Source organism: Denticeps clupeoides, chromosome 16, assembly GCF_900700375.1.
Source record: "Denticeps clupeoides chromosome 16, fDenClu1.1, whole genome shotgun sequence".
Taxonomy (NCBI): Eukaryota; Metazoa; Chordata; class Actinopteri; order Clupeiformes; family Denticipitidae; genus Denticeps; species Denticeps clupeoides.
Genome location: NC_041722.1, coordinates 6,827,205 through 6,854,878, shown reverse-complemented (window position 1 = coordinate 6,854,878; position 27,674 = coordinate 6,827,205). Strand labels below are relative to the sequence as shown.

Sequence of the window (27,674 nt, the reverse complement as noted above, 5' to 3'; positions counted from 1 at the left end):
GGCTACTACTCGGCCTTATTACATCCTTGGGGTACACAGTACGCACAGTACACAGTTCTGCCCTTAATAGCACCACACTAGAGCACCACTTGCATGCAGACGTGTGTAATTGTACACAAACTTGTTGTTCTTCATTGAGAAGCCTCTAGAAAGGATAGAGAACTCCCGGGCTTTTGAAAAAGAGGGGTGTTCATTAACTATGGCAGGAAATGTTTTCTGCATTCACACGTGGACATGCACATGCAGCTCGGCCAGGGATGCCACCAGGTCTAAGGCTTGGCAATTAGCAAAGGGCCAATCAGCTCCTCCAAACGACCTTTTTCTTTCATTTGTTTCATGATGCTGTAAGATGCTCTATTGAGGTTTCATTGGTAATATGCACAGTATTCTATAAACTCTTTTTCCATTTACAGCACTTATCAGAGCGACTTACAATCAGTAGTTACAGGGACAGTCCCCCCCTGGAGCAACTTAGGGTTAAGTGTCTTGATCAGGGACACAGTGGTAGTAAGTGGGATTCGAACCCGGGGCTTCTGGTTCATAGGCGAGTGTGTTACCCACTACCACCCTACCAGAAGGTCACCTGTTCGAATCCCGAACCGCCAAGGTGCCAGTGAGGTGCCACTGAGTCCCCACACGCTGCTCCCCCGGCGCGTGTCATGGCTGCCCACTGCTCACCAAGGGCGATGGTTAAATACAGAGGACACCTTTCACTGTGTGCACAGGGTGCTGTGCTGTGTCACACCTGACGACCAATGATTTTCACTGGCTCGAAGTGTCAGAGCGTCGCTTTGATCCTTATTTGGCGCCTGCTTTCTGAGTTTTACGGTACCCGCCTATCTAAGCCGCCGCTCGGCGCTCTCGGCCATTGCTGTGCAGCAGCAGCGCCCGGTTCCGCCCGCAGCCATCCCGCTCAGCCGCGACTCGACCGCCGTCCTGCGAGCCATGAAGCCTGCCGACGCGCCGAAGGACGGAGCCGGGATGGCGGCCGAGACGGAGCGCATGATCGAGCGGGACGGCGCGAAGGAGCCGGAGAGCGCCGCGTCCGGCGGGGAAACGCGAAAAGAGATGCGCGTCGTGCTGCTGACGGGCTTCGGGGGTCTCAACAAACTTCGGGTCGCCAAGAAGGCGATGCCCGAGCCGCAGGAAGGAGAAGTGAAAATCCGCGTGAAAGCCTGGTAATGGTGCGCTGTATCTGCGGCGTGATGCTGGCGTGGCGGAGCAGGTGGAGAGCAACACGTTGCTGCCGTTGCTGCTGCTGCTGCTTTTTACTTCTTTATTCGTCCCGGTTTATTTCTCACACGCACTCCGTGGCTGATCTGGCGTCTGCAGTGGCTCGGGCTTTTTTTTTTAAATGATTATTATAACAGTGAGAATAAACTCATCAACCTGAATAATGAACAGTTGCGACATTTTTGTTATAGACGCAAACAATTTAGCCACGAACACACTAATAATAGCCAGTAAATCATGAAAAATGTGTTATTTATACACACACCTATAATTATAATTTATCCAGATATTTATTACACATATGAGAATAATTACAGACGACTTGGATCCTCACTGTAGTGTTTGATTTTGCAGTGGGTTGAATTTCCTTGACCTGATGGTTCGACAAGGTAATATTGATAATCCTCCTAAGACTCCACTTGTGCCTGGATTCGAATGCTCTGGAATAGTCGAAGCGATGGGCGAAAACACCCAAGGATTCGAGGTACGTTACCAGTTTCCTGTCACGTTCGCACGTTTTCTTTTCAATTGCGATTTTAAAAAAGTGGAAAACTGAGGCTTCTTAAGATTGAGCGCACAGTACGAGAGCAAAATGGATTCTACTACTTTATTGTGGTATTATCTCATAGTATTACTGATATAGTAATTCCTGCCCAGTATATGTGTTCATGACCGCTGTGGATCGTACTACGTATATTCCTGTGGATTTGTTGTTTTATCTAACTGTGGAGAAGTTAGATAGAATACATTTGTATTGCAGCAAATTAAACGAATGCTATGAAATTAAAAAGACGGACTTCTATTGTACGTGACCTTTATTCCAAGAATGGTAATAAGACGAATTAGACGATTACTAGACGAATGTCAGTCATTTTGTCTTGCCACAGATTGGTGATCGGGTCATGGCCTTTGTCAACTACAGTGCCTGGGCCGAGGTAGTCTGCACGCCTTTGGATTTTGTCTACAAGATCCCTGATGACATGACATTTATCGAGGCTGCTGCCTTTTCCATGAACTTCGTGGCAGCCTACATGATGCTGTTTGAAGTCGCCGCTCTCCGGGAGGGAATGTCGGTTCTGGTGCACTCAGCGGGAGGTGGTGTGGTAAGTTGTCAGATCAAACGGGGTCGAAGGGAATATCTTTTTTAGGTGTGTTCGCAAGCGTTTCTTATTTTTGTCACTCGGCCCAAAATTCGCGTTTATCTTTTGTTTCGTTATGCGTCGCCAGGGAAACCAAGATTCTTAAGCGTTTCAAATATTTGAAGTCCTTCAACCTGTTGCTCACTAGTACATCCTAATGGATGTTTTTTGACACTGTATCACTGTGTGCTACACTGCACATCACCGACAGAATGGTATCCAGCCCTAAACGAAGTCACCACTTCTCTCTCAGTGAGTTTTTATTTGCCAGTAGGCAACGTCCATGACAGATGCATGTATATCAGAGCATTATTAAAACATTCATAACTAGGCATTTATGCTCATTTTAAGATCATGTGGGAGGTAGCTATACCATCTGTATAGGGTGGATGACCACTGTACTCGCCCTAAATGAAATATGAGTTGTGTTCATAGCTATATGCAGTTACACTGCATAGAACAGAAGAATGCCTTTTATTGTCATTATGCACATGTTCAATGAGATTAAAAGCAGCTCCTTCAGTGCAGATATGTATGTAAAAAAAAGTATTTCACAGTAATTATGATCAGGATATTGCACAGTATACAGATTTTGCACAGTATTTACCACGCCAATTAAATATTAATATTGCACAGCTGGAGGATAGAAGGACAATAATAATATATAAAATAATATAATATATAACATCTAGAGTGATCTAGAGTGACGATAATAAACACATTACCAGTTTTGTGCTGTAATGAAAGCCTGGCATGGCAGAATGAATTCTGGGGTGCAGCAAGATTTCATCTTTTCTTGTGGTACAGTGTGCCATGGGGGGGGTGTTGGGTTCTGTCTCCTAGGAACTCAGGATCTATGCGTGTTTCCCCCCCCCCCCCCCCCCCCCCTCTCATTTTTTTCCAGGGTCAAGCTGTTGCTCAGCTGTGCTCCACCGTGTCCAACGTCACAGTCTTTGGTACTGCATCACCCTTCAAGCACGAGGCGATTAAAGACTCTGTGACTCACCTCTTTGACAGAAACATTGATTATGTTCCTGAAGTGAAAAAGTAAGGGTCTGTTTTTAAGGATCAGGCTAATTTGTAACAGAACAAAATCAGTTTGCTTTTCACCCTGCCAGCTAACCTGATAAAGTGTTTAATTCACACTGTTAAAAATACACTCTTCAACAGACGAGGGGTTGTGAGGGTGATATAATAACACGACCCCTGTAGATGCTGGATCAGTGGATGTTAGCCATCATTCTTACGTGGGTCTGTGTGGCTGTGGTCCCCATGGCAACACCTGGGTGGGGGTGGGATGTTTTGTGCAGAGTGGCAAAGGCGTTGCCTTTCATCTCACTTTCGGCATTTGTTTTACTTATTTCTTTGCCGCAGTGTTTGCCCGACAGTTGTTTTCAGCCGGCTTCATTTCAGCATTGGCGAAATACAATGAAATGTGTGGCGGTAAATGAACTGCATTTCATGGTGCCGTTCTTAAAAGTGTGTTCCAGTGTATATCTTTTATATGGATATGGATATGTATATCCTGTATATCCTATATCCTAAGCATATCCTTTCAATCTGTCAAGTAATTGACTTATGGAAAAGAACGGCTAAACACTCTGGGAAAAGTGCTTTTCTCCGATGCAACACAGGGAGCACGAATCACAATGCTGAAAATCATATGATTTCAGAGTGAAGTGGTAAATTTCAGAAGGGATGTCAAAAAAAGAAAAGATTAAAAAGCCTTCCATCTGTGTGGCCCCACATTCTTTTCAGGATCAATGGGAAAGCAAAATTAAACTGGTCTTCCGTTGCTCGTGTCACAAGACCAACATGGGGGCGGTCTTTTTATCCAGCATTAAGACATGTTTCTCATTCTTACCAGTAGGGCACAAATGGCAAAAAAAAAAACTCATGTTATGTGCCTTGTAATAACCTCTGATGTTTTTTTTTTTTTATCATGTTACACATTCATATGAATTCCAAATTCTTCTTAAAAGGCTCTCAATGAAAAGAGAACAAATAAGAAAAAAAGAGTAGTGCGGATTTGTGCATCATACTCACCAAGTTGAGTATTTTTTGAACTGACTTTTTGATGTTGGCTCGGGAAAATAAACGAGACTCCAGGGATCCTTAATGGAATTTCCTGTATCATCCAGGATCTCTCCAGAGGGGGTGGACATTGTCCTGGACTGCCTGTGTGGGGAGAACACTGGGAAGGGTCTGGGTCTGCTCAAGCCCCTGGGCACGTATATCCTGTATGGTAGGTAGGCTGAGAGCCTTTTTTTTTTACTCTGGGGTGACAGCTAATGTACTTTTTAAAATAAAATACGTATTTTTCATTTCTCCTGCGCAAATGTCCATGCATGGTTTGATTATGTATTATGATCTGATCGCAGTCCTAAATACTCGTTCTGTCTATTAATACATGCAGTTACTGCATCAACAACATGTTGTCACTGAATAATGAATGTCTGTGGTGCTGATAAGAGCTGGGTTAATAGGTAGTCGGTAACCCAGGTTGACCCAGGTTCAAACCCCACTTACTACCCTTGCGTCCCTGAGCAAGACACTTCTCCAGGGCGACTGTCCCTGTAACTACTGATTGTAAGTTGCTCTGGATAAGGGCATCTGATAAATGCTGTAAATGTAAATGGTGTATGAGGTAGATGTTTTCTGAAGCCAGAAAGCCTAATGCTGTTTCAATGTTGGTGCTTTCTCGCTTACTTAGTGACTACATTGACAACTGTACAGATTTCTTCTCAAGAGCAAAATAGCAGGTATTTGATTCAGACATTGCTGCTGTATTAGTCTGTATTAGAGCTCTCTTCTCAACAACAGATGGGAAGAAATGAGGAAATGGGCTGTTCTCCTCGGCTGTTTGGTCTGCAGAGGAAATCCTCATTGCATTCAGTAGCTCAGTTTGAATGAGTTGTACGGAAAAAGTCCAATCTACTTCAACCCCTGAATCATTTTCCTCTGTCTGGATGGGTCTGTTGTTAAGATGAGAAGCGCTGTCAAGTGCCTGCTAAAAATGAAAATGAATTAATTTGAGTGTTTTCTACAGCATCATTTTCATCCCCAGGGTCTACTCTCCAATCAGCTTGTGTAAAGTGCATTATGTAAAGTGCATGTTTGTTTTTATGCCAAAGCCCCTTTTCCACTGTGGTATGGACCGTTCTCACCAGATACAATTCACACACAGTTACATTGAGTGTCTGATGTGACCTTAAAGGGTGCTACACTCTACTGTGTTTCATCTTCCTCCCGTCTTTCACGAGTTTCATAAACTGTATGGGTCCTGTGGTTTCCTCCCTGCTACTGTGATTTTAAAAGCATACTTTAGGGCACCATCACATCATATAGTGTAAAAGGGACTTTAAACACCTGATCATATTATCCGAGGTCAGCCTCTGTTGACTAGAATAGGCCTTCGGTTGTTACATCAGCATTAATATTCAATGTTTGAATTCTGCTGAATTATGATTTTTTTTTTTTTCATTTGCGCTGCAGGTTCATCCAACATGGTGACGGGGGAAACAAAGAGCTTCTTCAGCTTTGCCAAGTCTGTGAGTGTTTGCATGGGGCATGATGTGAAGATGTCCATCCATATTTTTCTAGGCATGTTAAAAAACATGATCTGCCGGGTGTGTTTTCACGTACAGTGGTGGCAGGTGGAGAAGGTTAACCCCATTAAACTTTATGAGGAAAACAAAGTCATGGCCGGATTCTCACTCCTGAACCTGCTCTTCAAACAAGGTGGATGCAAGCCGGTGAGGTCTGCGGTGGAGAAACTGTTTTCCCTTTATAACCAGAAGAAGATCAAACCTTTGGTGGACTCCTTATGGGCCCTGGAGGAGGTACGGCTTTGTTTGAGCAATGTTTCCACCTCTTATAATAGTGCTGACAGGTGACGGTCTAGAAGGAACTTTCATTAGAGAGGGAATTATGGACTGACCTTTTGGATTGTGCCCTTCTGGTCATTTGGCATGAATCACTGTTCGCTGTAATCTCCCTCCATCAGATGGTAGGTGGGCTGCTTTCATTTATTTAAGTGTTTTTTTATTTATTTACTCATGGTTCCAGTTCCACACTGTTCCCATATCCGCCCACTCAGACCCAGCTTGCACCGCTTCTCCCTCCTGCAGCTCTGTTAAGGGTGTCATACCTCCATGGTTTGAGGTATTTGTCCATGTTATAGACATGCAAATGTGACATTTGGTGCGATCACAATCGTACCCCATCTGTGCATCTGTGGTCTGTATGTGGATGAGAATGGGCTTTCAGATCTGTGGCAGATGATACTGAAAATGGCAGAAGAAGAGTTTTAAATAATGGACTATGAGTGTATATTTCAGTCCTATGTTGCCATGTCGCTAGCAGTAATAGCTAGGGCTGTCATTAAATACTGAACTATTGCATGGATATAATCTTTTATCCTGTAATACATAAAACAGGGTTAAATAAGGTAGTAGTAGCCTATTGGATAACACACCCACCTATGAAAGAGACAACCACAAAGTCACAGGTTTAAACCTTACTTACTACAATTGTGTCACTTAACCATGAGTGTCTCCATGGGAACTAACCCTGTAACTACTGGTTGTAGGTCACTCTGGATTAGGGCAAATGCAGGGCTGTAGAGTGTGGGCATACTATGAAAACTGCCTGTGGTTCAAGCAACTGACCGATATTTGGTCCATGTCATATTCGTGAAGGGTGGGGCCCCGCCTGTGAGTGACCGTGGTCCAGATACTCTTGTAAATCCATCAGATAGACAGAGGGGATGTAGCCACGGTTTAGAGGTACAGCTTTTTAAAAGCCCTGACCAGACATTATTCTGGCGGTGGATGCCGGCTATCATGACTGTACCAGCATACGTTGTGCACGTAGTTTAATGTTATTTTTCACGGTCAAAGTTTTTTCCACACCTCAGTGCAACCAGAACGTAATCAACATCGGAACGCATCGAAACACTTACATGACCAGTCATTTACCGCGCAAACCTGAGCAAAATTCTAAAAAATAAATGTTGAAAAGTTCCAGTTCGACCCCTTAAAACACTTGCACTTTTAATGTACTTTTTCTTTTTATTTAATTTATTTTAGTTTTAATTAAATTAATTAATTATCAACACATTTTCCATAAGTTGCCTTTTTTGTAGAATTGTGCTTAAATAAAGAAAGTTTTGGTAACCAGATTTTTATTTAATCATTTACAAGTAATTTTTGCCTATATGCACAGCGATTTAAAATGAGAAAAAAGTGAACCTGTAAAACTGTGTTGTTAAATACAATGCCATTGTAAATTTGGTGCACTTAATTTAGGCGCATCAGTGCATAAAGTAAGTCTATAGATTTGGTCTGATGGCATAAATTTCATTGGTCTTAACTTTAGTGAAGTTTCAAAGAGATCTGCAAAATATACCCAAAAGCGTCTTAAATGCTCACTTGAGCATTCATTATTATTCATATTCATTAATCACTTAGAATTACCGGTGCTTATTAGACCCTGAGTACCAATAAGCCTTTACAACTAGGTAAAGTGTTGTTCTCATTTATTAATATACACGTATTTGATTTGTAAAATTATATTCATTGATGTAATCTGAAAATGTATATGCCATGCAGGTACTTTAGCATGTACTCTCTTCATTCTTTGTGTTGTTACACTTAGAATTTTGAAATTCAACTGTCACATACTTTGATATTTCCTTATGTTGTTTCTCCAAACTCTCCAAACTTTTGAATCTTATTTACATCTTTTGAATTAACTGGATATTGAAATTCCATCTGTAACGTTGTGGCTGGTGTGAGGCTGCTAGTGTTTTATTAATTACCTTTAGGGCTGCAACTAACGATTATTTTAATAATCGATTAATCTATTGATTGATTTTTTTTGATTAATCGTAGAATGGGGGGGGGGGGGGGGGGGGGGGGGAGCAACAAGAAAAGCATTCATTTCCAACCCTTTATTCAAAAACAGAACCAAAATCTTTAGAAAGGGCACAAACATGTTGCTCCTTGGGCTTGGGCTCCTTGCCAGAATGATAAATAATTTATAAAAAAAATAAAGAACAATACAAATCAGAAAATTTAACAGGATTTGTTTGAACGTCAGAACTTGTTCTCTACACTACACTGCAGATGCACACACTCGCAGACGCACACACTCACAAACTCTCACACTGGCACACACTGCAAAAAATGCTTTTCTAATTTAGTAGTTTTGTACTGATTTCAGTCCAAATCTCTAAAAAATCTTAAATCAAGATACATTTACTAGACACATGAAATAGCATAAGAAATTATGTCTTGTTTTCTGATAAAACATCTCAAAATTAAGTGATTGTTTAAAACAAGCAAAATTATCTGCCAATGGGGTAAGAAAACTAATCTTAATGAGATATAATCTCAAAAAGAAGTTTTAAGATTTTTTAGATATTTGGACTGGAAACGAGACAAAATTACTAGGTAAGAAAAGCTTTTTTTGCAGTGTAGCTATACATGACAACAGATCGAAAAATGAATTGTCCAAAAAAGGCTAGTGAATAAAAACATGTCTTTAGTCTTTTAATGCAAAGTAACTATAGCACCCCTGCTTTACTACTGTTATTAACGAGCTAACGCTAACTTGTCATGCCTGTCAAGCTGGAAGACGGGTAAACATTTACATTTACAGCATTTATCAGACGCCCTTATCCAGAGCGACTTACAATCAGTAGTTACAGGGACAGTCCCCCCAGGAGCAACTTAGGGTTAAGTGTCTTGCTCAGGGACTCAATAGGCGAGTCGTCCACGCGGAGACGCAGAGAACAGTCTGAACGCTGTTTCATCCCCCCTCCACACCTGTAGGTGGCGCTGTAAGTCCCCGTCTAGTTCTCCTCCGCGGCGAGTTAAACACCAGCACCAGGGACATTACGTTCCTCACTTCACAGCGGAACAAAAGTAGGATTCTGTAGCGACTTCCCCTGCTGCTGAACTCCTTTCTTCCTCCTCAAACACTCCAACATGTTGGCGTTTCAGGTGCTGGATCATTGCCGTGGTGCTCCCGTGTCGTGCCATGTCGCTTTTGCATATTTTCGCGCAGATTTCTCTGCCTCCGCCATGTATCTGTCCTCTACCTCCGCTCGTTTTTTTTTTGTTTTTGCTCCGCGCTGTCTATGAGGCTCTGTTAGCGTCTGTGCGCGAGAGAGACCGAGTGTGTTCACTCCGCCCCGCGCTCAAATAAAGTTTTTTTTTTTAATAATCAAACGTCTCCGCGTCGCGCGACATAACGAATTTCCTAATCGATTTTTATTGATTCAATCCATTCGTTGTTGCATTAGAATACATTAGAATATTAGAATATTTTAGAGTATTAAATCATAAAGGTAATTAGGGCTGCAACAACGAATCGATTGAATCAATAAAAATCGATTAGGAAATTCGTTGCCAACTCTTTTAGTAAGCGATTTTTATCGATTCAATCGATTCGTTGTTGCAGCCCTAATTACCTTTATGATTTAATACTCTAAATATTCTAATGTTTTCCATATTCTTATTTACTATGTTCCATATCCCAATCAAATGAGAAACACATTTGATGAGAAACATATTTAGTGATTCATATTTATTTCACACTTGCTTGGGTGAGAATACTATGCCGGGCTTTCGGGGACTGCAAGTGTTTCTGCTCTGTGTGTGTGTGTGTGTGTGTGTGTGTGTGTGTGTGTGTGTGTGTGTGTGTGTGGAAATCTGACACTGCAGCAATCACATTTGGTTTCCATATGCTTACTGGGCTGTGTTCTGTTGAACAAAATTGCTGTCTGCAAGCATGCGCAAGGGACATGTGTCCATACAGTTGAAGAAAGACAAAGAAAGACTGGTTCTGGAAACAATGGGAGATTTTACAACCAAATTTTAAAAAATGACCATTAACTGAAGGAACATTCTGAGGAAGCCTCACATATGTGTAGAAATTGTGCAAAGATTATTTTGGCTGCCAAACTCTGTGCACATTGTTTATGGTTTATGGATTAATTTGGCGGGAGGCCAAGGTGCAGAAGTAGGTGAGCGATAAAAATTACTATATAGACCTACATTTACATTTTACATTTACAGCATGTATCAGATGCCCTTATCCAGAGCGACTTACAATCAGTAGTTACAGGGACAGTCCCCCCTGGAGCAACTTAGGGTTAAGTGTCTTGATCAGGGACACAGTGATAGTAAGTGGGATTTGAACCTGGGTCTTCTGGTTCATAGTCGAGTGTGTTACCCACTAGGCTACTACCACTCTACTACCTACTGACACTGCACATAGACATGTTGAAGCAACATCTTTGTGTGGTCATCTTTGCACGTCCACTGTTGGTCCTCTGAAGGTGCAGAATGTGATGCCAGATGAGGTGTTATTTATTTTTTTTACGCCTTCTGATTGTCTAGTTTTTAAATCCTTAGAACATCTTTATAAGGGCTCATTCTATTCCAAATGAGCGACTTACAATCAGTAGTTACAGGGACAGTTCAGAAAACCAACAGCGGACGTTCAAAGATGACCTGAAAAAGACGTTGCTTCAATGTGTCTGCTGGGTGGGAAAGACCTCATTTGGACTAGAATGAGTCCTTATTTGTAGCTCCTGGACATTCGGAAGATGTAAAAAAACACTTCATCTGGCATCACCGTCTGCACCTTCAGTGGACCAACGTTCAAAGATGACCTGAAAAAGACGAAATTTCAAAATGTCTTTGCTCATTGTGTATATTCATTAATGTCAATTTCTTGCTTGTGTGTTAGACGTCTCCATGATGTCTAATGTTTCACTATATGAAAGCACATATTTTTCACCTATTTTCATCATGAAAGGTTTGAGAGCCACTGCCTTACATGCTTGGATATGGAATTTTAATTGTAAATATTGAGGCAGACTGAACTGTTCTCTTATTGAAGGAGACATAATTTAAGATAGGACTTGACTATAGTTCTTGTGGCAGTAGAAGATTAAATACCGATTAACAGACATCTGAGGTTGTAGTTAAACTAAGACGCCTCCAGATGCAGCACCGCACACAGTTCCTCTTTATTATTCAATAACTACATTTTATTACCACAGTAATTACATGGAACAAAGGCATGGCATTGAAGTAGAGGTGATGGAGACGTTACAGGGATTACACCAGCGAAAATACCAGCGTTCACAGAAATATGCGCATGGAATCCAGCTCAAACGGCCATGTCGAAGGAATCGGAATTACCAGCAATTGACTATTCAACCAGCAAGTTAGTCTCACAGTAACATTTTATAATAAAAGCAATATGCAGTAATCCAGGGTGTCCCCAGAATTATTCACCATTTCTAGTAAAAGATCTTAATTAAGAGCAGATTTCCAGTCAGACTTGAGAAACCGGAAGTGACGCAATCAGGAAATGCTAGGGAGGACCCCAACACAACACAACAACAGAAACCCAGGACCCATTGCTGAACAACAGATGAATCTGGTCACTACAACTATTGAGGTTGCAGAGTGCAAAATAGGCCTGATGTTAAATTGTGTTTGCAGGACTAATCGACAAAACTGTCAGTTCAAGATCAGGGCCGAGTTCATTTTTGCCGCTACAGTATGTCACTGTATTGCAAAACGTGCCTCTGTGCCCATTCTACACGCTACACCGTACCGCTATAATTCTAAGGTAATATGTAGTGCTGTTTATAGTCTGTTCTAATTCATAACTGACTAAAGACTCCCACTTCAGCTGTTTCTGACTTGGTTTATTAACGTGATGTAATGTTAACAGAATTTCCCAGCAATTACTCATCGCTCATCTTTTCATACCAGCTCGCATTCCCCTGCTAAGAGTTGGCTCGTATTACTTTGTTTACCCCTCCTACTGTTTTTCAAGCTCTGTTCCTAGCCAGCGTGTTGCTGGCCCCACCGTCCTCTGTCTTTTCAGTTCTGATTGCTCAAATAATTCATGCTTTTTGTCTCCTAATGTTCCTATCATCAAGAAACCTGTTTATATTCCAACTAATGGGACAAATAGTAGCTTGTTCAAACAACAATGATAAAACTGAAGTCGCTATTTCACATGGTGTGTTATAAAGTTTGGGATTGGCTGGGGATTTGGGAAGGGGGTACGCGATAGAGGAACCTTCAGGCATGGGTTGGTAATGGCGAGATCCAAAACAAAAAGGGGTTCAGGCAGCGTCAGTGGGCAGAGGGCTGGTTAGTAGCAGACAGCAAGGCAGGCGTGGACAAATCCAAAAGTGGTCGGGCAGAAAAAGGTCAGCGTGCGGCGATGAGAAATGCAGGGAAAAAAGGAGAGCAGCAACAAAGGTCCAACCACAATGAAGAGCGGGTGAGGACTCAATATGGTGGCTGAGTGTTTATAGAGGACACCAACCTCTTCTACGTCAGCCTTCTGTGGGCGGACAGGAACCATGACAAAATGATCCGGTCCGGCAGGGGACACTCCGTGTCTGGAGTTCGGACCGTAGTTTCATGTGTTGCCGAGTTTCCTGATTGTTTGCACCTGTGTCTGATTGTATAAAGCTGCTCTGTTCGTGTCTGTTCATGGTCTGGTAGTTGTTACTTGGTGTCCTGTTCACCATGTATTAAACCCCTGTTTCGTGAAGTCGTGCGCATGTGTCCTTCTTCCTCACCATGTCCAGCCATCGTTACAGATCTACTGTCTCGCCATGTCAAAACAGCGTGACAAATTTGTGTTGCTCATAGTGTGACTTGACTTGATATGACTAATTTATTGAAATAATAGATTTCAGAGTTCCGCGGCTGTTCCTTCTACTATGTGTCCAAATAACCTGTGATTAAGGTACCAAACAACTTGACTTAAGAACACCCAAGAGCCACAATTACACTCTGGTCATGCCTCCATCATTGCCTCATTGTCCAGTTCTTATGTCCAGTATGTCACTGTTATGCACAGCATAGTACAGCACACAGTGCACACAATGAAATGTGTCTTCTGCAATCACCCTTAGAGAGCAGTGGGCAGCCATGAAAGGCGCCTGGGACCAGTGTATGGGGACGATACCTTGATTATTTGGACCTCAGTGGCTTTTGAAGTGAAAGTGATTTTTGTCATTGTGATACACGGTGACACAACGAAATGTGTCCTCTGCTTTTAAACCATCACCCTTGGTGAGCAGTGGGCAGCCATGACAGGCGCCCGGGGAGCTGTGTGTGGGGACAGTGCTTTGCTCAGTGGCACCTCAGTGGCACCTTGGCGGATCGGGATTAAAACTAGGCCACCACTGCCCTTCCGGTTCCAAGAACACTTCCTTACCTGCTAGGCCACCACAGCACCACCTCTTCATTTGTTGGTGGACCCTGACAAATCTGTAGTTAGAGAACCAGCTATCTGGCAATGACACCAACAACATTTATTACTTGTATAGGTTGATCTCAATGGAATTTGACACCCTGCAAACTTTCTGCACACAAGGAAAATATCTTCCATGCAAAAGGTGTCAGGGCAGGTCCAATAGGTGTAAGTGCAAGTTTGGAATTAAATAGTCCATGGTCCATCGGAGAGAGGATCTGGTCATGTTTGAAGATCCTTGACAGTGCAAACTAGTCCAGTGTTACGGCCCACAGTGAATGTCCACTATTATGATATTGGTCCATCGGAAGATCACTATAGCTTCGGCAGTTATGGTCTTGGTGGCTGGGGTGACCCTCTGGTACATTTGATGCTGGTATGTCTCTGCAGCAGCTCAGTCCGGCCAAGACAAATATTTCATACCCTTGCGTTTTCTTTCTTTCTTCTAGCCCATCGTTTTGAAGGTCAGCTCACTCACTCTCCATAACTTCTTACTGCTAAGCAAGGATACCGGAGACTCATTCAGGGCCCACCCACCCAGTCACATGGACAAATTGTTCACTTGCTGTCTAATACGTTCCACTTACTGCCAGGTGCCACCGTAATCATTATTATTCACTTCACAGAGTTGTAGCAGGTTGGTGTAAATTCAGAGCACCAGGCCCCGTCTGTGATCTAAGCTATTACTTGTATATTGTAATATTGTAAAAGTCTTCATGCAGTAATGTTTGTATTTGTGGGCTTGAAAACTAACAGATGTCGTGCTGAGTGTTTGGCTCTCATTTCCCTCATTATTGACAATCCAACAAAGGAGGTACAAAATAATCAAATAAAAGGGGGTGGCACTGAGAACATCTAGAACTACATTTTCCCTGCATCTGTATTTATCACGCCCTTGCAGCGCTGCAATTTGTGTTGTCATGGGTTACTGGCTGTAGGCTTTCAGGCTGAACAGGCTGTTATTTAGTCTGGGTTGCTGTTGTCTATGTGTTTGTGCGCTCAGGGGTACCAGTGTGAGACTGCGTTGTCTCTGTGAGTCACACAGACCACTGCAATGTCTTCATGTATAACATGTCAAAAAGAAACCAGAAAACATGACATGTATAATGTTGGAGGACGGCACCTTTCGAACCTATGTCTTCAAGTGTTCGAAGGGCGTAGGTGTCTCTTACATGAGTTGCATGCATGTAAATTGTGAGAGAGGCAGATGTTTGTCCTTGACAGCTAAAATCAGAGACGAAATCAGAATAAATGATCCACAGAGGATTCTCAATCGTCCTTGGACAGTCAACGAGCGAAGCCATTAGGAACACTTGTGGTGGTGGACTCCACACACACGCAGTGGTATACAGTTTGTTGCCTGAAGCATCGAGAGCTTCATTAATCCCTTATACTACTGGTCCTGCAACAGGTATTGATGGCTGCACCCTCATGTTTACTGAGTGTTTGCTGCTGCCTTGTATGGCAGTGATACAGAAGCGTATGACAAATCCAACCTCCCTAGCTCAATTTCAGAACCATGGACCAAGTGGGCTCTTAAGATTGGTAAAAGTGCTGCAGAAAAGCTATGAAAGTCTTTAGGCTGTCTAGCATTCTTGAAGAACAACAGGTTATTTCTGGTCTTTCTAGTGCTTTAAAACAGCGTTGTAGAATCAGTCCCATTATTCAAGCCTAAGATAAGGAGCTGCGATCTTGTCAGTGTTCAGAGTTTGGAGGATTTCAGCAATGGGCACAGCAGAAATGACATTTCCCATTGCTGCAAGCAAGTCAGTATCCAAGTCAGTTTTGGAAGGTTCGGTTTCTAAAAGCCTGGCTTCAGTTTCTTACTCATTTAAATGCTGCTTATATGTCTGTTTTATTCAGATTTTGTAATACGACAAATATGCATGAAATGACAGGGGTCTAGATAGAGACTTGAACTGGTCCACCTTTACTTCCCAGAGAGATTTCCAGTGCTCCTGTTCTATACTAGTTTGTGAGTATTAAAATATGAGTTATGATTGCAATGGGTGGCTTTTTGCTTTCATGCCATGCTGGACGAGCCTGTTTTAACACCGGTTCATTGTAGCCCATCAGTTCTTCTTCTTAGCCGCCACATGGCGAGCAAAAGGAAACCAGGCTGCTCTTTTAACTTATCCTTTTCATCCGCTTCTCCGTCAGATCCCCACAGTGCTGCTCCACGTCATTAACCAGAGGCGTGTGCCAGTTTATTACCGTGGCTCTCAGCAACAACATTTCACTCCCTGATGATGCCACACTGTTGCCATGGGAACCCATGCTCCACATGAATAAATATGCTTTGGCGTTCTGTTGACCCCTGTGCACACGGCTACGTTGCGCGCCTCTTACTATTCAGAGGTACAGAGAGACAAAGAGCGGGAGACGTTCGAATGACCAGTGACCCGTGGGAACGTCATCTATGATTTAGCACTTATGGATTTGAGAGAGGTGCTGTGTGCCGTGGCACATGAATTCTTTTTACTTCACTGATGCCTGGCCTTTAGGGAAAGCAGCACAGCAGCAGATTTTACAATGGCGTAATCAAATTTGTATTTTAATTTACCATCATTACAGGGACATCAGAGTGCCAATATGAGAGCTCTCCTGGTTTCCTGGTTTTTGACAAAGGGCTGTTACATCAATTACATCAAATTACAGTATGTCTGATAACCTAATGCCATTTTTCAAAGGAAGAAAAATAATTAGGGGAATGTTACAGAAATTATTTGTACTCAATTGAATATGTTTTATTTCATTTAGTACAATTATTGTAAATAATCATAATACACAGAAAATTCTGCCATGTAATATATAGCTGAAACCTGAAAAAAAAAATCATTTTTTAAATCAGTTTTTTATGTTTTAGTTTTTTATTACTTTATTCAAAACCAAGTGTTCATTTATATTTTACAAACATACACATATACATACCTTTAGTATGTATGACTTTGGGCATCTTCTCACAATAGTTGGCTGTTTTTTTTTTGCCCAGTGTAACTGAGCCAGGTTACGCCGCCTTGCTCGCACACGTCTTTTCAACTGTGCCCACAAATTTTCTATGGGATTGAGATCAAGGCTTTGTGAAAGCCACTTCAAAATATTGACTTTGTTGTCCTTAAGCCACTTTGTATCTAATTTGGTGCTATGCTGAGGGTCTTTGTCTATATATATGTATATATATATACACACACACACACTCACACACACATCACTGCTGAAAAAATGAAGGGAACACTTAAACAACACAATGTAACACCAAGTCCATCACACTTCTGTGAAATCAAACTGTCCACTTAGGAAAAACACTGACTGACAAGCAATTTTACATGCTGTTGTGCAAATGGAACAGACAATAGGTGGAAATTATAGTCAATTAGCACGACATCCCTAATAAAGGCGTGGTCCTGCAGGTGGGGACCACAGAACACTTCTCAGTTCCTGAGCTTTCTGGCTGATGTTTTGGTCACTTTTGAATGATGGTGCTTTCACTCTAGTGGTAGCATGAGACGGAGTCTTAGACCCACACAAGTGGCTCAGGTAGTGCAGCTCATCCAGGATGGCACATCAATGTGAGCTGTGGCAAGTAGGTTTGCTGTATCTGTCAACGTAGTGTCCAGAGCATGAAGGCACTACCAGGAGACCAGAACATCAGGAGACGTAGAGGAGGACATAGGAGGGCAACAACCCAGAGGCAGAACCGCTACCTCCGCCTTCGTTCAAGGAAGAACAGGAGTAGCACTGCCAGAGCCCTGCAAAATGACCTCAAGCAGGCCACAAATGTGCATACGTCTGCTCAAGCTGTCAGAAACAGAATCCATGATGGTGGTATGAGGGTCCAACATCCACAGGTGGGGGTTGTGCTTACAGCCCAACACTGTACAGCACGTTTGGCATTTGCCAGAGAACACACAGATTGGCAGATTCACCACTGGCACCCTGTGCTCTTCAGAGATGCCTTCAGTAATCGTGTGGGGTGGCATTTCTTTGGGGGACACAGCGCTCCCTGTGCTCCTCAGAGGAAGCTTGACTGCCATTAGGTACAGAGATGAGTTCCTCAGACCCCTTGTGAGACCCCTTGTGAGGCTGGTGCAGTTGGCCCTAGGCTCCTCCTGATGCAAGAAATTGCTAGACCTCATATGGCTGGAGTGTGTCAGCAGTTCCTGCAAGATGAAGGCATTGATGCTATGGACTGACCCACTCGTTCCCCAGACCTGAATCCAATTGAGCACATCTGGGACATCATGTCTTGCTCCATCCACCAACGCCATGTTGCACCACACTCCTGTCCTGTTGGCGGTCCCTCAGGTGACCTCCATGGGATGATAAATTTGATTTGCATCGATATTTTTTGTGTGGTTTTGTTGCCAGCACATTCAACTATATAAAGAACAAAGTATTTAATACATATATTTAATTCATTCAGATCTATGATATACACACACACACACATAAATACTGTTAGCAGTGTGTGTGTGTATATATCATAGAGGACACATTTCGTTGTTTGCACTGTGTGCTGTGCTTTGTATCATGATGACAGTCACTTCACTTTCACTAAATGTGTGTGAGTGTATTATTATCCATATCTTCGCTAGTAGTGTTACGTTGTTGTTATTATTATTTATACCTGTTAGTGCACCATTAGCATGTCCCGGTGCGTGTAGGCTGTTAATCAGATCCACAATCTCACTATCGTGGGCTGCTGAACCCAGTGTGCAGGGTGATATGTTATCGTTCACATACATATCACCCATAGGTACGTCTCTGTTTATACACACTAGGGTTAGTTGAGGGTGGACGCCAACCCCTGTAAGTTTTGGAGGGTAAGGTAGTCAGCCAGTGCATTACTAACATCTAGACAAGGTGTTTTGTATAAACCACCCTTGTTCCCCCCTGACCATACACCAGGGAGAGTTTGTAACACTTGCTGAAAGCTTGAGATGTTGTTTCAGTACTTCAACATAATGTTTTTCTTCTTCATGATGGCAGCTATTTTGTGACATATTCCAGTCCCTCCTCCAGCAAACCCCCCACAGCATGATGCTGCTACCCCCACACTTCAAATTGGGATGATGTTCTCAGGCTTGCAAGATTCTGCCAGATGTAACAATGGTCATTATGGCCAAACTGTAGTTTCATTAGACCACAGGACCAACAATTACGGTCTGGGAATTCTACCCAAGGATGAGCCAGGCTTATGTAGGTCCTCTTCCTGATATCTTGGCTGATTTCTTTAGATTTTTTTTCCACGATGTCACAATAGGAAGAAGTGTGTTTTGAGGTGTATCTTAAAAGGGCAGTGGTGGCCTAGCGGTTAAGGAAGCGGCCCCGTAATCAGATGGTTGCCGGTTCGAATCCCGAGCCGCCAAGGTGCCACTGAGGTGCCACTGAGCAAAGCACCGTCCTCACACACTGCTCCCCGGGTGCTGGTCATGGCTGCCCACTGCTCACTCAGGGTGATGGGTTAAATGCAGAGGACAAATTTCACTGTGTGCACCGTGTGCTGTGCTGCTGTGTATCACATGTGACACTTCAAATAAATAAATAAATAAATAAATAATAGTTAAAATACATCCATAAGTATGCCTCCAAATAACTCCAATCCTGTTAATTGACCTATCAGAAGCTCCCAAAGCCATGACATCATCTTCTGGGCTTTCCTAATTTGTCTAAAGGCACAGGAACCTTAATGTATGCAAACTTCTGAAAACTTCAAATACAAATCCCTGTCATTATTCTAACATTCATCAAAGAGAAATGATTTTCCTAACTGACCTAATACAGGATTTAAAATCAGACTGTAAGAAAAAAAGGTTGCCTATTTATACAGTGTATGTAAACTGCATATTAAGATAGTTATTATTTTGTATGTTGAACGTGCATCCAAATGGCACTAAATAGAACTTTAGAAAGCAAAATTGCTTTTGTCTTTATACTCTGAAGTTGTAGTCTACAAATGTAGGTTCTTGTTGTCACCATAGTCGATACAGTCAGGCACTCTGTGTGTTATTTTATCATATATTTGCTGATATGCGGTAAATTCTACTTTGTTTGATCTGCTTTTCTTTATTCTCTTAAGGCATTGAAATGTAAAAAATCTGAGCTTTTGTCAAATCTAGTGCGCAGCAGAGATCAAAAAGACCCTTGGTGCTGCAAGTTTTTTTCTGTAACAGTTCTTTTTCATGGGACTGCTCTGTGCTTATTTTGTTGGAGAAAAGTTTTTGGCATGGGCTCCAGAATATTCTCTGAAACCAAACTGCATGACGTGATTAAAGTGCAGCGTGCTGGGTGCCAGGAGGGCAGAGTTCAGACTCCACATTGTGTGGGATTCATGGGTATGGGAGGCTGACTAACCTCAGGCTAACCTCAACCCCCTAGACCATGATTATCAGATCTGGTTCAAGTCCCACTCTTAGTTAATTTTTAATTCATCATATAGTTTGCATTACTCGGTTCATTAAAAATGAACAGATTGAAAAAAGAACTGGATGGGAAAGGGAGTGTGAAAAATAAAGCAATGTGTTAAATGTAATCATAAAGTTGGTTTAGTTGCAAAGCTTGGGTTTATGTGTAATAGAAGAAGGGGTTTTATTACTGTTGCCCCAGACACATTTGTGCCAGTCGTCAAACCAAGAGGTCTGTTCCTCATTACAGAGTAGACAAGCAATCAGCAAACCTTTCCTAATTTTGTATTGTCTTTGTGCTTTGAGCCTTTGTTGGGTGTACATTTAGGGAATAAAGGGCTCGATCAACAAAGAGGTTCTTTCAGATCTGCTTTGCAGTGAACTAGAGACATGCCTCACTTCGCCATCATCAGTGTCTTGAGCGATAATGGAGAATTGTAGGGATCACTGTTAAATGGTCTCTAGGTTTTAAGCTGTAAAAAACTAAGCACATATTATGCACTAGGTCATCGTTCCATTTATTATCTCGAAATTTCCTGAATGTGTATCTTCAGAACTATTTTCTGAAGACGTTCTGTAAGTTGTTCTAGCTTGATCTATTAAAGGATTATTCAGGATTTTGCAACAGTGAGGCCAAGACTATTAATACAAAGTCATCCAACTCTGAAGAATTCTGCATTACCTTGCCAATCACTGCAACCTTACATTTTACCAATGAGTGCCATCTCATGAGTTTCACAAGTAATAGCATCTACTGTCACTACCGAAAATGTGATGTCCGCTACTGTACTTTCACTCGCATGCTCGCAGGCCAGGAAGGAAAGGAGAGGTGCAGTTCATTTTTCACTTTTCACAGAATGTTAACCAATGTTAATCATAACCACTCGTTATACGTAATGTGACTATATGTATGCGTTTATGTGTTATCATGTTTTAAAAATCTAATCTAATATTTCCCACAGTCAAGTCTAAACACGCCTGCAGAGAGTAAAAATATCAGACATAACCAGATGGAAATATTTCAACACACGCAGGACCATGTGACACGCAGCTCACAATTTTTCACGTCTTAAGAATTCATTAATACATTGCAAAATATGACTGATTTTACTGATCAAAATATGACTGATCATACACATTCATTACACAGAATTATTGCTGATAGCTCATCAAGGATCTTAAATTATTACAGTGCTGTGAAGATGGGCATCTGTCCCAGCGGCGTGCTGGACAAAGGGACACACTCACACGACGCAGCACACTATCAGGATAATTGGGAACATAGACATTACAAAACTCCGGTCCGAATCACAGAACCGGAGTGCCCCCTCCGGAGTCAGTTTCTGACACCATCATTGAATATGTCCCATCCCATGTGAATTCAAACAGGAGTGAATTCACTCAGAATATTTCACTAAAAAATAAAAGGGTGTTAAGTGGTGTCCAAAAAGAGGGCAACTCAAGTATGTGAGATGGCTGGGATGTGAGATGTTGGGATATATTTTTTGTTGATTTTTGCTCTGACATTTTCCATTAACCACAACGGAAGCTCCACTGACAAAATGATTGATTTTACAATTTCTATCTCAGGGAACACTGTGACAAAATTGTGTGACTTCTCCCACTAATCCTATCAAAATATAATATTTTTTCTTTATTATTGCGTGAAGCTGTGCATGTGAATCTGTACGGGGCCAGGAGATGAAACTGCTATTTTAGTATTTTTATGTCTGAACAGCTTTCTCAATGATGCATTTGATTGTGCTCACCCCAAATGGCTTTTGCTTCAGGTGTGTGGCTACGTCAGCCATTGTACAGGAGATCAAGAATAAGATGACATTGTGGCGTATGATGGGAAATGTGTCTGAAGTTTTTTTTTTTTTGATAGATCTAGACACTGGTGATGATTGGTCTTGAACAATGTCCCTGAAACTCCATTGTGAAGCCAAAATGTCATGGTCACTGAGTGAAAATGTAAGAGAAGGTTACTAATCCTATCCATAACACCATCAGTCTTGTGTGAGTGGTACCTGGTAAAGACTGGGATATTTAAGGCTTCAAGTGAATTGTCCATTATTGAAGATGAATAAGGACGAAACAATTACAAAATTGTGACGCCTAGTCACTGGGTCGTACTGGTATTCAGTGGTAAATATATATGACAATATAAAAAAATAAATAAATCTTATTAGGGCACTCAAGTTTTGAAGAAAGGTAAGAGTGGCATTTCACTAAACCCCCCCACCCCCATAGTGAGGCGATACTGTGCCATAATCTGAGAAATATTGGGCGCTGCCTGTATTAGGCTACAAATTCTTTTTTCCCGTGTGAGAAATGCAAAGTGTGACATGTGCGAGCCCTGTCTTATTATTATTGTGTTATACTATATAATATAATTTATAATATACTATTATTTTTATATATAATATACAATATATTTATAATATACTATTATATACTATTATAAATACAGTACCTGTCACAAGTTACACACCTAGTTGTTTATGGGTCTTGCATTGTTTTAGATTACAGTATAATACTCAACACGCAATGCTTTGAAATTACACATGTGAGGTTATGTAATAAACAAACAACAAAAAAAGGTTTACATCTCTCCATATCAGGGAGCTTTTGCTGTCATGGAAGCATTTCACCACCTCAAGTTAGACAATGACGATGATTTTAATGAGCTTGGCTGTTGATGATGACAATAGAGAACAAAGCAGCCAGGAAGGTAAAAGAAAAAAACAGATTCATCAAACATACTTCACTTTCTCCTGAAAAAAAATGCTGAATATGCATTTTGCATTGAATTCTTCACAATGGCCTTTATTGTAGTCTCCCCAACTGCCACAGAATACGTTTATTCAAACCTTTGATTGGTAGTGTACTTTAAAACTTTTTATAAGATGTTTAGAAGGAGACAACCACACGCCGACTCAAACCCTAATCTTCAGAATGCCGAACCTGCAACTTGACTGCAGCATTGTGCATATTCATCTGTAGTGACAACACACCATCACACACACCAAATCTTCCTTTGACCGTCCTGAGTATTAACCATCCAAAGACCAAAACATGCAGCATTGTGATTGTCCACAGCATACCCCCCCTGAACAGGGATTTTGTTTCATCTTGTTTGTCCATTTATAAAATTTTGTTACTGAAGTGCTCTATGTGAACCATTGTGAACCGCCCCGGCATGGTCAAGGTCTAATCTCTGCTCACTGGGCTGGTGATAATATTTTGTTGGGCCAAAAATTGTTTCTGTCTGTACCGCTGACTTAAAACTCTCATACTCCCACTCGACAGGTTCCGGACATTCCCAACTCCCAATTCCCAATTTCTTGTATTGCAAAATCCCCTAATGTTTGAGAAAAGATACACAAGCACAATGTGAAAAAAGCACAATACGATTAGGCTGCTAGTGAATGATTGTTCATGCCCTGTGATGCTTTTGAGGCATTTTTAAAGGCTGTGTACTAAAAAACGTAAAACATTTCTACATTTCTCAACAGGCTGGGAAGGACTAACAGCTGTGAAAAAAGCACCTATGTACCGCGTTGCAGATATCTTTATCTGTTAGAATAATGAGCGAGTAGTGCTCTGCCCCATCATGTAATACCACTGTGTCCAGAAGAGTTACTGAGTTTCAAGTCTATTGCTACCAGGTCACAGGGGAACATATTTTCTCCAGACAGCATTACAATAAATACTTTTATTCAAGTTCAAGTTGAGTTTTATTGTCATTTCAGCTACATACATGTTACATGCTTTGCATGACATGTACATGTGCGACATCAACAAATCAGGCAACATAAAGTGCAAAAAAACAAGATGTTAATATGGGCAAAACACTCATAAGAAATTTCCCATTACTTTATTATTGTAATGCATATATTTTATAAGGCTTTTCTAATGTGATGAAATGTATTAATTTTAAAATCAGCATCTGGCCTGTCAATTCAGTTTAATCTGTATTAAGACAAAAGAACAAGAGTTGATCATATTTAGTTGATCCAGAGGGATTAACAAAATAATGATTCCATATATATGAATAACATGCAGTGGCACGAAGGAAGATGAAGATAACCATAAGAAGCTAAGACGATCTAGAACATTGCAAACTAAATAAACCGGTTCCTGTATCAGATTGAGCTGAGGCCTGGTGCTGACATCTACTGGGAATTTATCAGTACTGCGCACTTACACTCCGGTGAGATAAAAACGAATTTCCAATTACCCTCACAAATGTCCACAAATGTCCACAGCATGTCACATAAGTGGGTTGTGGTATGCACTTCTTTATAATTTGATGTTTGTAAATGTGTTTTCTTAGTGTCTTTGTCCGGTTGACCCACAGGTTAAAGAAGCTATGCAGAGAATCCATGACCGAGGCAACATAGGGAAGCTAATCTTGGATGTGGAGAAGCCTCCTACACCACTGGTAACCGTAACTTTATACAGCTTTAAAGTGAAGTGATTGTCACATGTGATACACAGCAGCACAGCACACGATGCACACAGTGAAATTTGCCCTCTGCATTTAACCCATCACCCTGAGTGAGCAGTGGGGAGCCATGACAGGCGCACGGGGAGCAGTGTGTGGGGCTTTGCTCAGTGGCACCTCAGTGGCACCTTGGCGGATCGGGATTCGAACCGGCAACCTTCTGATTACAGGGCCGCTTCCTTAACCTCTAGGCCACCACTGCCCCTTGTAAAATGGGGCGTCTCCACTCAGACATAACATTAATAAAGCCAGTGTTCATTTGTTCATTTGAAACAACTGCTGTTGGGCTGCAATGGGTAAAATCACAGTCCAAGGGAAAAGGAGCAAAGACTTCAGCCCAGCAACAATGAGTAGGATCCCACTGGGACAGTGGTGGCCTAATGGGGGCAGTGGTGGCCTAGCAAGTAAGGAAGCGGCCCCTTAATCAGAAGGTTTGCTTGATCCGTCAAGCTGCCACTGAGGTGCCACTGATCAAAGTAGCGTCCCCACACACTGATCCCCAGGCGCCTGTCATGGCTGCCCACTGTTCACCAAGGGTGATGGTTAAAAGCAGAGGATACATTTTGTTGTGTCACCGTGTGCTGTGCTGCAGTGTATCACAATGACAATCACTTCACTTTCACTTCACCATGCCCATTCCATGGAAACCCCTCAACATGCTCCTTGTCTGGAAGGCAATCATATTTAGACATAATTGCAAACACGATTATTGTTTTATAAATCTACTTTATTTCTGACTGATTTTGTTGGTTTAGTCTGTTCCGTTTTCAGCAGAACTCTACATTAATGTTTCATTTTACATTCATTAAGTGCATTTTCCTGTTACTATATAAGACGTGGCACACAACGCATGTTCAGTAATGTATTAGTATTTAGCCTACGTCTTCTGAATTTAGAGGAGCAAACAGAGAAGGATGAGTTAACTGCCCACCCAGCCATTTTTCTTTGTAGACCCCCATAGACATCCTTTTATTTTAAAAGGGGGAGGAGCCTGAATGCATGATTGGCAGCTCTCACACTCCCTACTACCTGACTGTGGACAACATAAAGCTCTGTAATTCATGAATGTTTCTGTGCTGAATGTTTCAATGCTTCATGATAACTGCAGGAACTATCTGGCTAGCCAGTGATGCCATGCTGCTGCAGATGATAAATAAGTGGGGAGGAGTCAAGCAATTATTCTTACTTTGTTTGACCATTTATATATTATCTTCTCCATAAAGACTTGCAATGTATGCATTTAAATGATTTATCCATTACCTTGTGTTCTCCATGGAAGGAGTCAACGTATTACATGTAAAAGGGCTAAATTGCTGTTTGCTTTAGATGGCTAATGACAGCACAGAGACCAGTGAGGCTGGCGAGGATGAGGAGGAACATGAAGGGGATAGTGACAACAAGGAACGGATGCCCTTCATCCAGTAAAGGCTCGACAGCATACCCACCACGGCCCAAACAGGACAGAGACTTTTCCAGGATCTGACTAATGCACCATAAATCCATGCTGTTGTAAAGTCTGTGAGTGAGTGTGTATGTGTGTATGGAATTTGCATTGTCTTAAGTATGTCAGTGTCTGAGGAAGAAAAAAAACACAGAAGAATATACTGAACAAAAGAAACAGACATTGAAAAGTCAAAAGTGCCATTCCTTGTGCAGTGCTTAGTGCAGGCCAGATATAACTAGAAGGTCATTTTATTCATTTGTTTTCATCTGTTTGGTTGTCTAGCAACCATGACTGAAAAAAAATGTTGAAATTAAAAGTAATTGACATTATGAATGAGTAGATTTAAGATTTATTAAAGGCTTATTAAATGAGTTACATGTTATAAATAGTTTTTGATGTTACAGATATGAAGCTGCTACTCACTTTTCCTGAATTTTCAGTATTGTTTAAAGGTGTTATGTATAAGATACATTTTGGCACATTTTTTCTTGTAGACTGACCCCTGCCCTTGATTGTATATCATAACTATAAAACAATAACACATTTTAAATAAAAGTATTATAATATATCAGTTATGTAATAGCAAAAAGCAGTATACAAGATATAAATAAATCTCTTGATAAGTACAGGTTTGTGTATGTGTTTACAATGCAATCAAGAGGAACTTATTCAATTGATTAGTATAATTACTAATTGATGGGAAATTATATAGAGCATTGTAAGTAGATTATGAGCATTATAAATATGTATCAGATAGAAATATATATAAATACAATTATTGTTTTTTCCTCCTAATCTTGGCAATTTGCTTGCACCAAAACAATTTAAAGCCCTTATTCCAGTTTTAATACCACCTTCGTCATTAAATGCCATTAATACCCATTCAATTACTCTGTCCATTGTTCACCTTTCTGAATATAGTTGTGAATGATGCCGTTGCATGTGTGTACTGAATGTGGTTACTGTTTACTGTACTCACTGGTGCCTGTATTCACTATAGCGTGCTATGAAGACGCAGCCTGAATTACGTCCGTGTAGTGCCCACTGTACAGCCAGCTTGCGTGTTACAATGCAGACATACAGTCATTCGTGCAGGTATGCCGACGTGACAATAAATTATATTACATTACATCATGTAAAATTCTATAAAAATGCTATTACATTTTTCACCATAGCTGCCATTTATCTCTTTCGAATGAGCCTTTTTGGTGCTGAAAAATAAGTAACTTTGGAAATGTTGAGACTGACATGGTCCTTTTTCTATCATCAAATGAGAGTTGCTTTAAATTAAGGAGACTTCCCTACTGATACACATCTTTTAATTATTTGAATGCATATGTAACACCCCTTTATAGGAAAAAGATACCACAGTACTTCTCCTCATCAGTATTTGAGTGTGTTGAGCTCTTCTCCTGTCTTTTGTGAAGTACTGTAGACAGTCCTTTAATGTGTCTTATGTATGTTTGTGCGTGTGTGCATATAATTGTATGTACAGAGTGTATGAGGCTGCCATGAGGGTTGGTCTATTTGCCTTAAAAAATAATCACTGTTATATGGCTGTTGTATGTGATGCTTTAGTGCTTTTCTTTTGTTCTTTTTTTCCCTTTTGTTTTATTCAATAAATGGAATAGTGAAGCATA

General features: G+C 41.3%; 1 protein-coding gene across 1 annotated transcript; it reads left to right on the top strand.

Annotated features, from left to right (window-relative positions):
- The first annotated feature begins 839 nt into the window (after positions 1–839).
- Positions 840–27,674, top strand: vat1l (vesicle amine transport 1-like). The gene is made up of 9 exons (XM_028957237.1): positions 840–1,178; positions 1,588–1,717; positions 2,121–2,336; positions 3,277–3,419; positions 4,514–4,617; positions 5,868–5,923; positions 6,020–6,214; positions 24,444–24,527; positions 25,917–27,674. The coding sequence occupies exons 1-9, from the start codon at positions 946–948 to the stop codon at positions 26,013–26,015; spliced, it is 1,260 nt and encodes a 419-aa protein (XP_028813070.1). The 5' UTR covers positions 840–945; the 3' UTR covers positions 26,016–27,674.

Bases quoted from the DNA above. Each gene is read 5' to 3' on its own strand.
- vat1l (XM_028957237.1), top strand. From the start codon at position 946: ATGAAGCCTGCCGACGCGCCGAAGGACGGAGCCGGGATGGCGGCCGAG. The intron at 3,420-4,513 runs GTAAGGGTCTGT...TGTATCATCCAG, and splicing joins TATGTTCCTGAAGTGAAAAA to GATCTCTCCAGAGGGGGTGG. The intron at 24,528-25,916 runs GTAACCGTAACT...TGTTTGCTTTAG, and splicing joins AGAAGCCTCCTACACCACTG to ATGGCTAATGACAGCACAGA.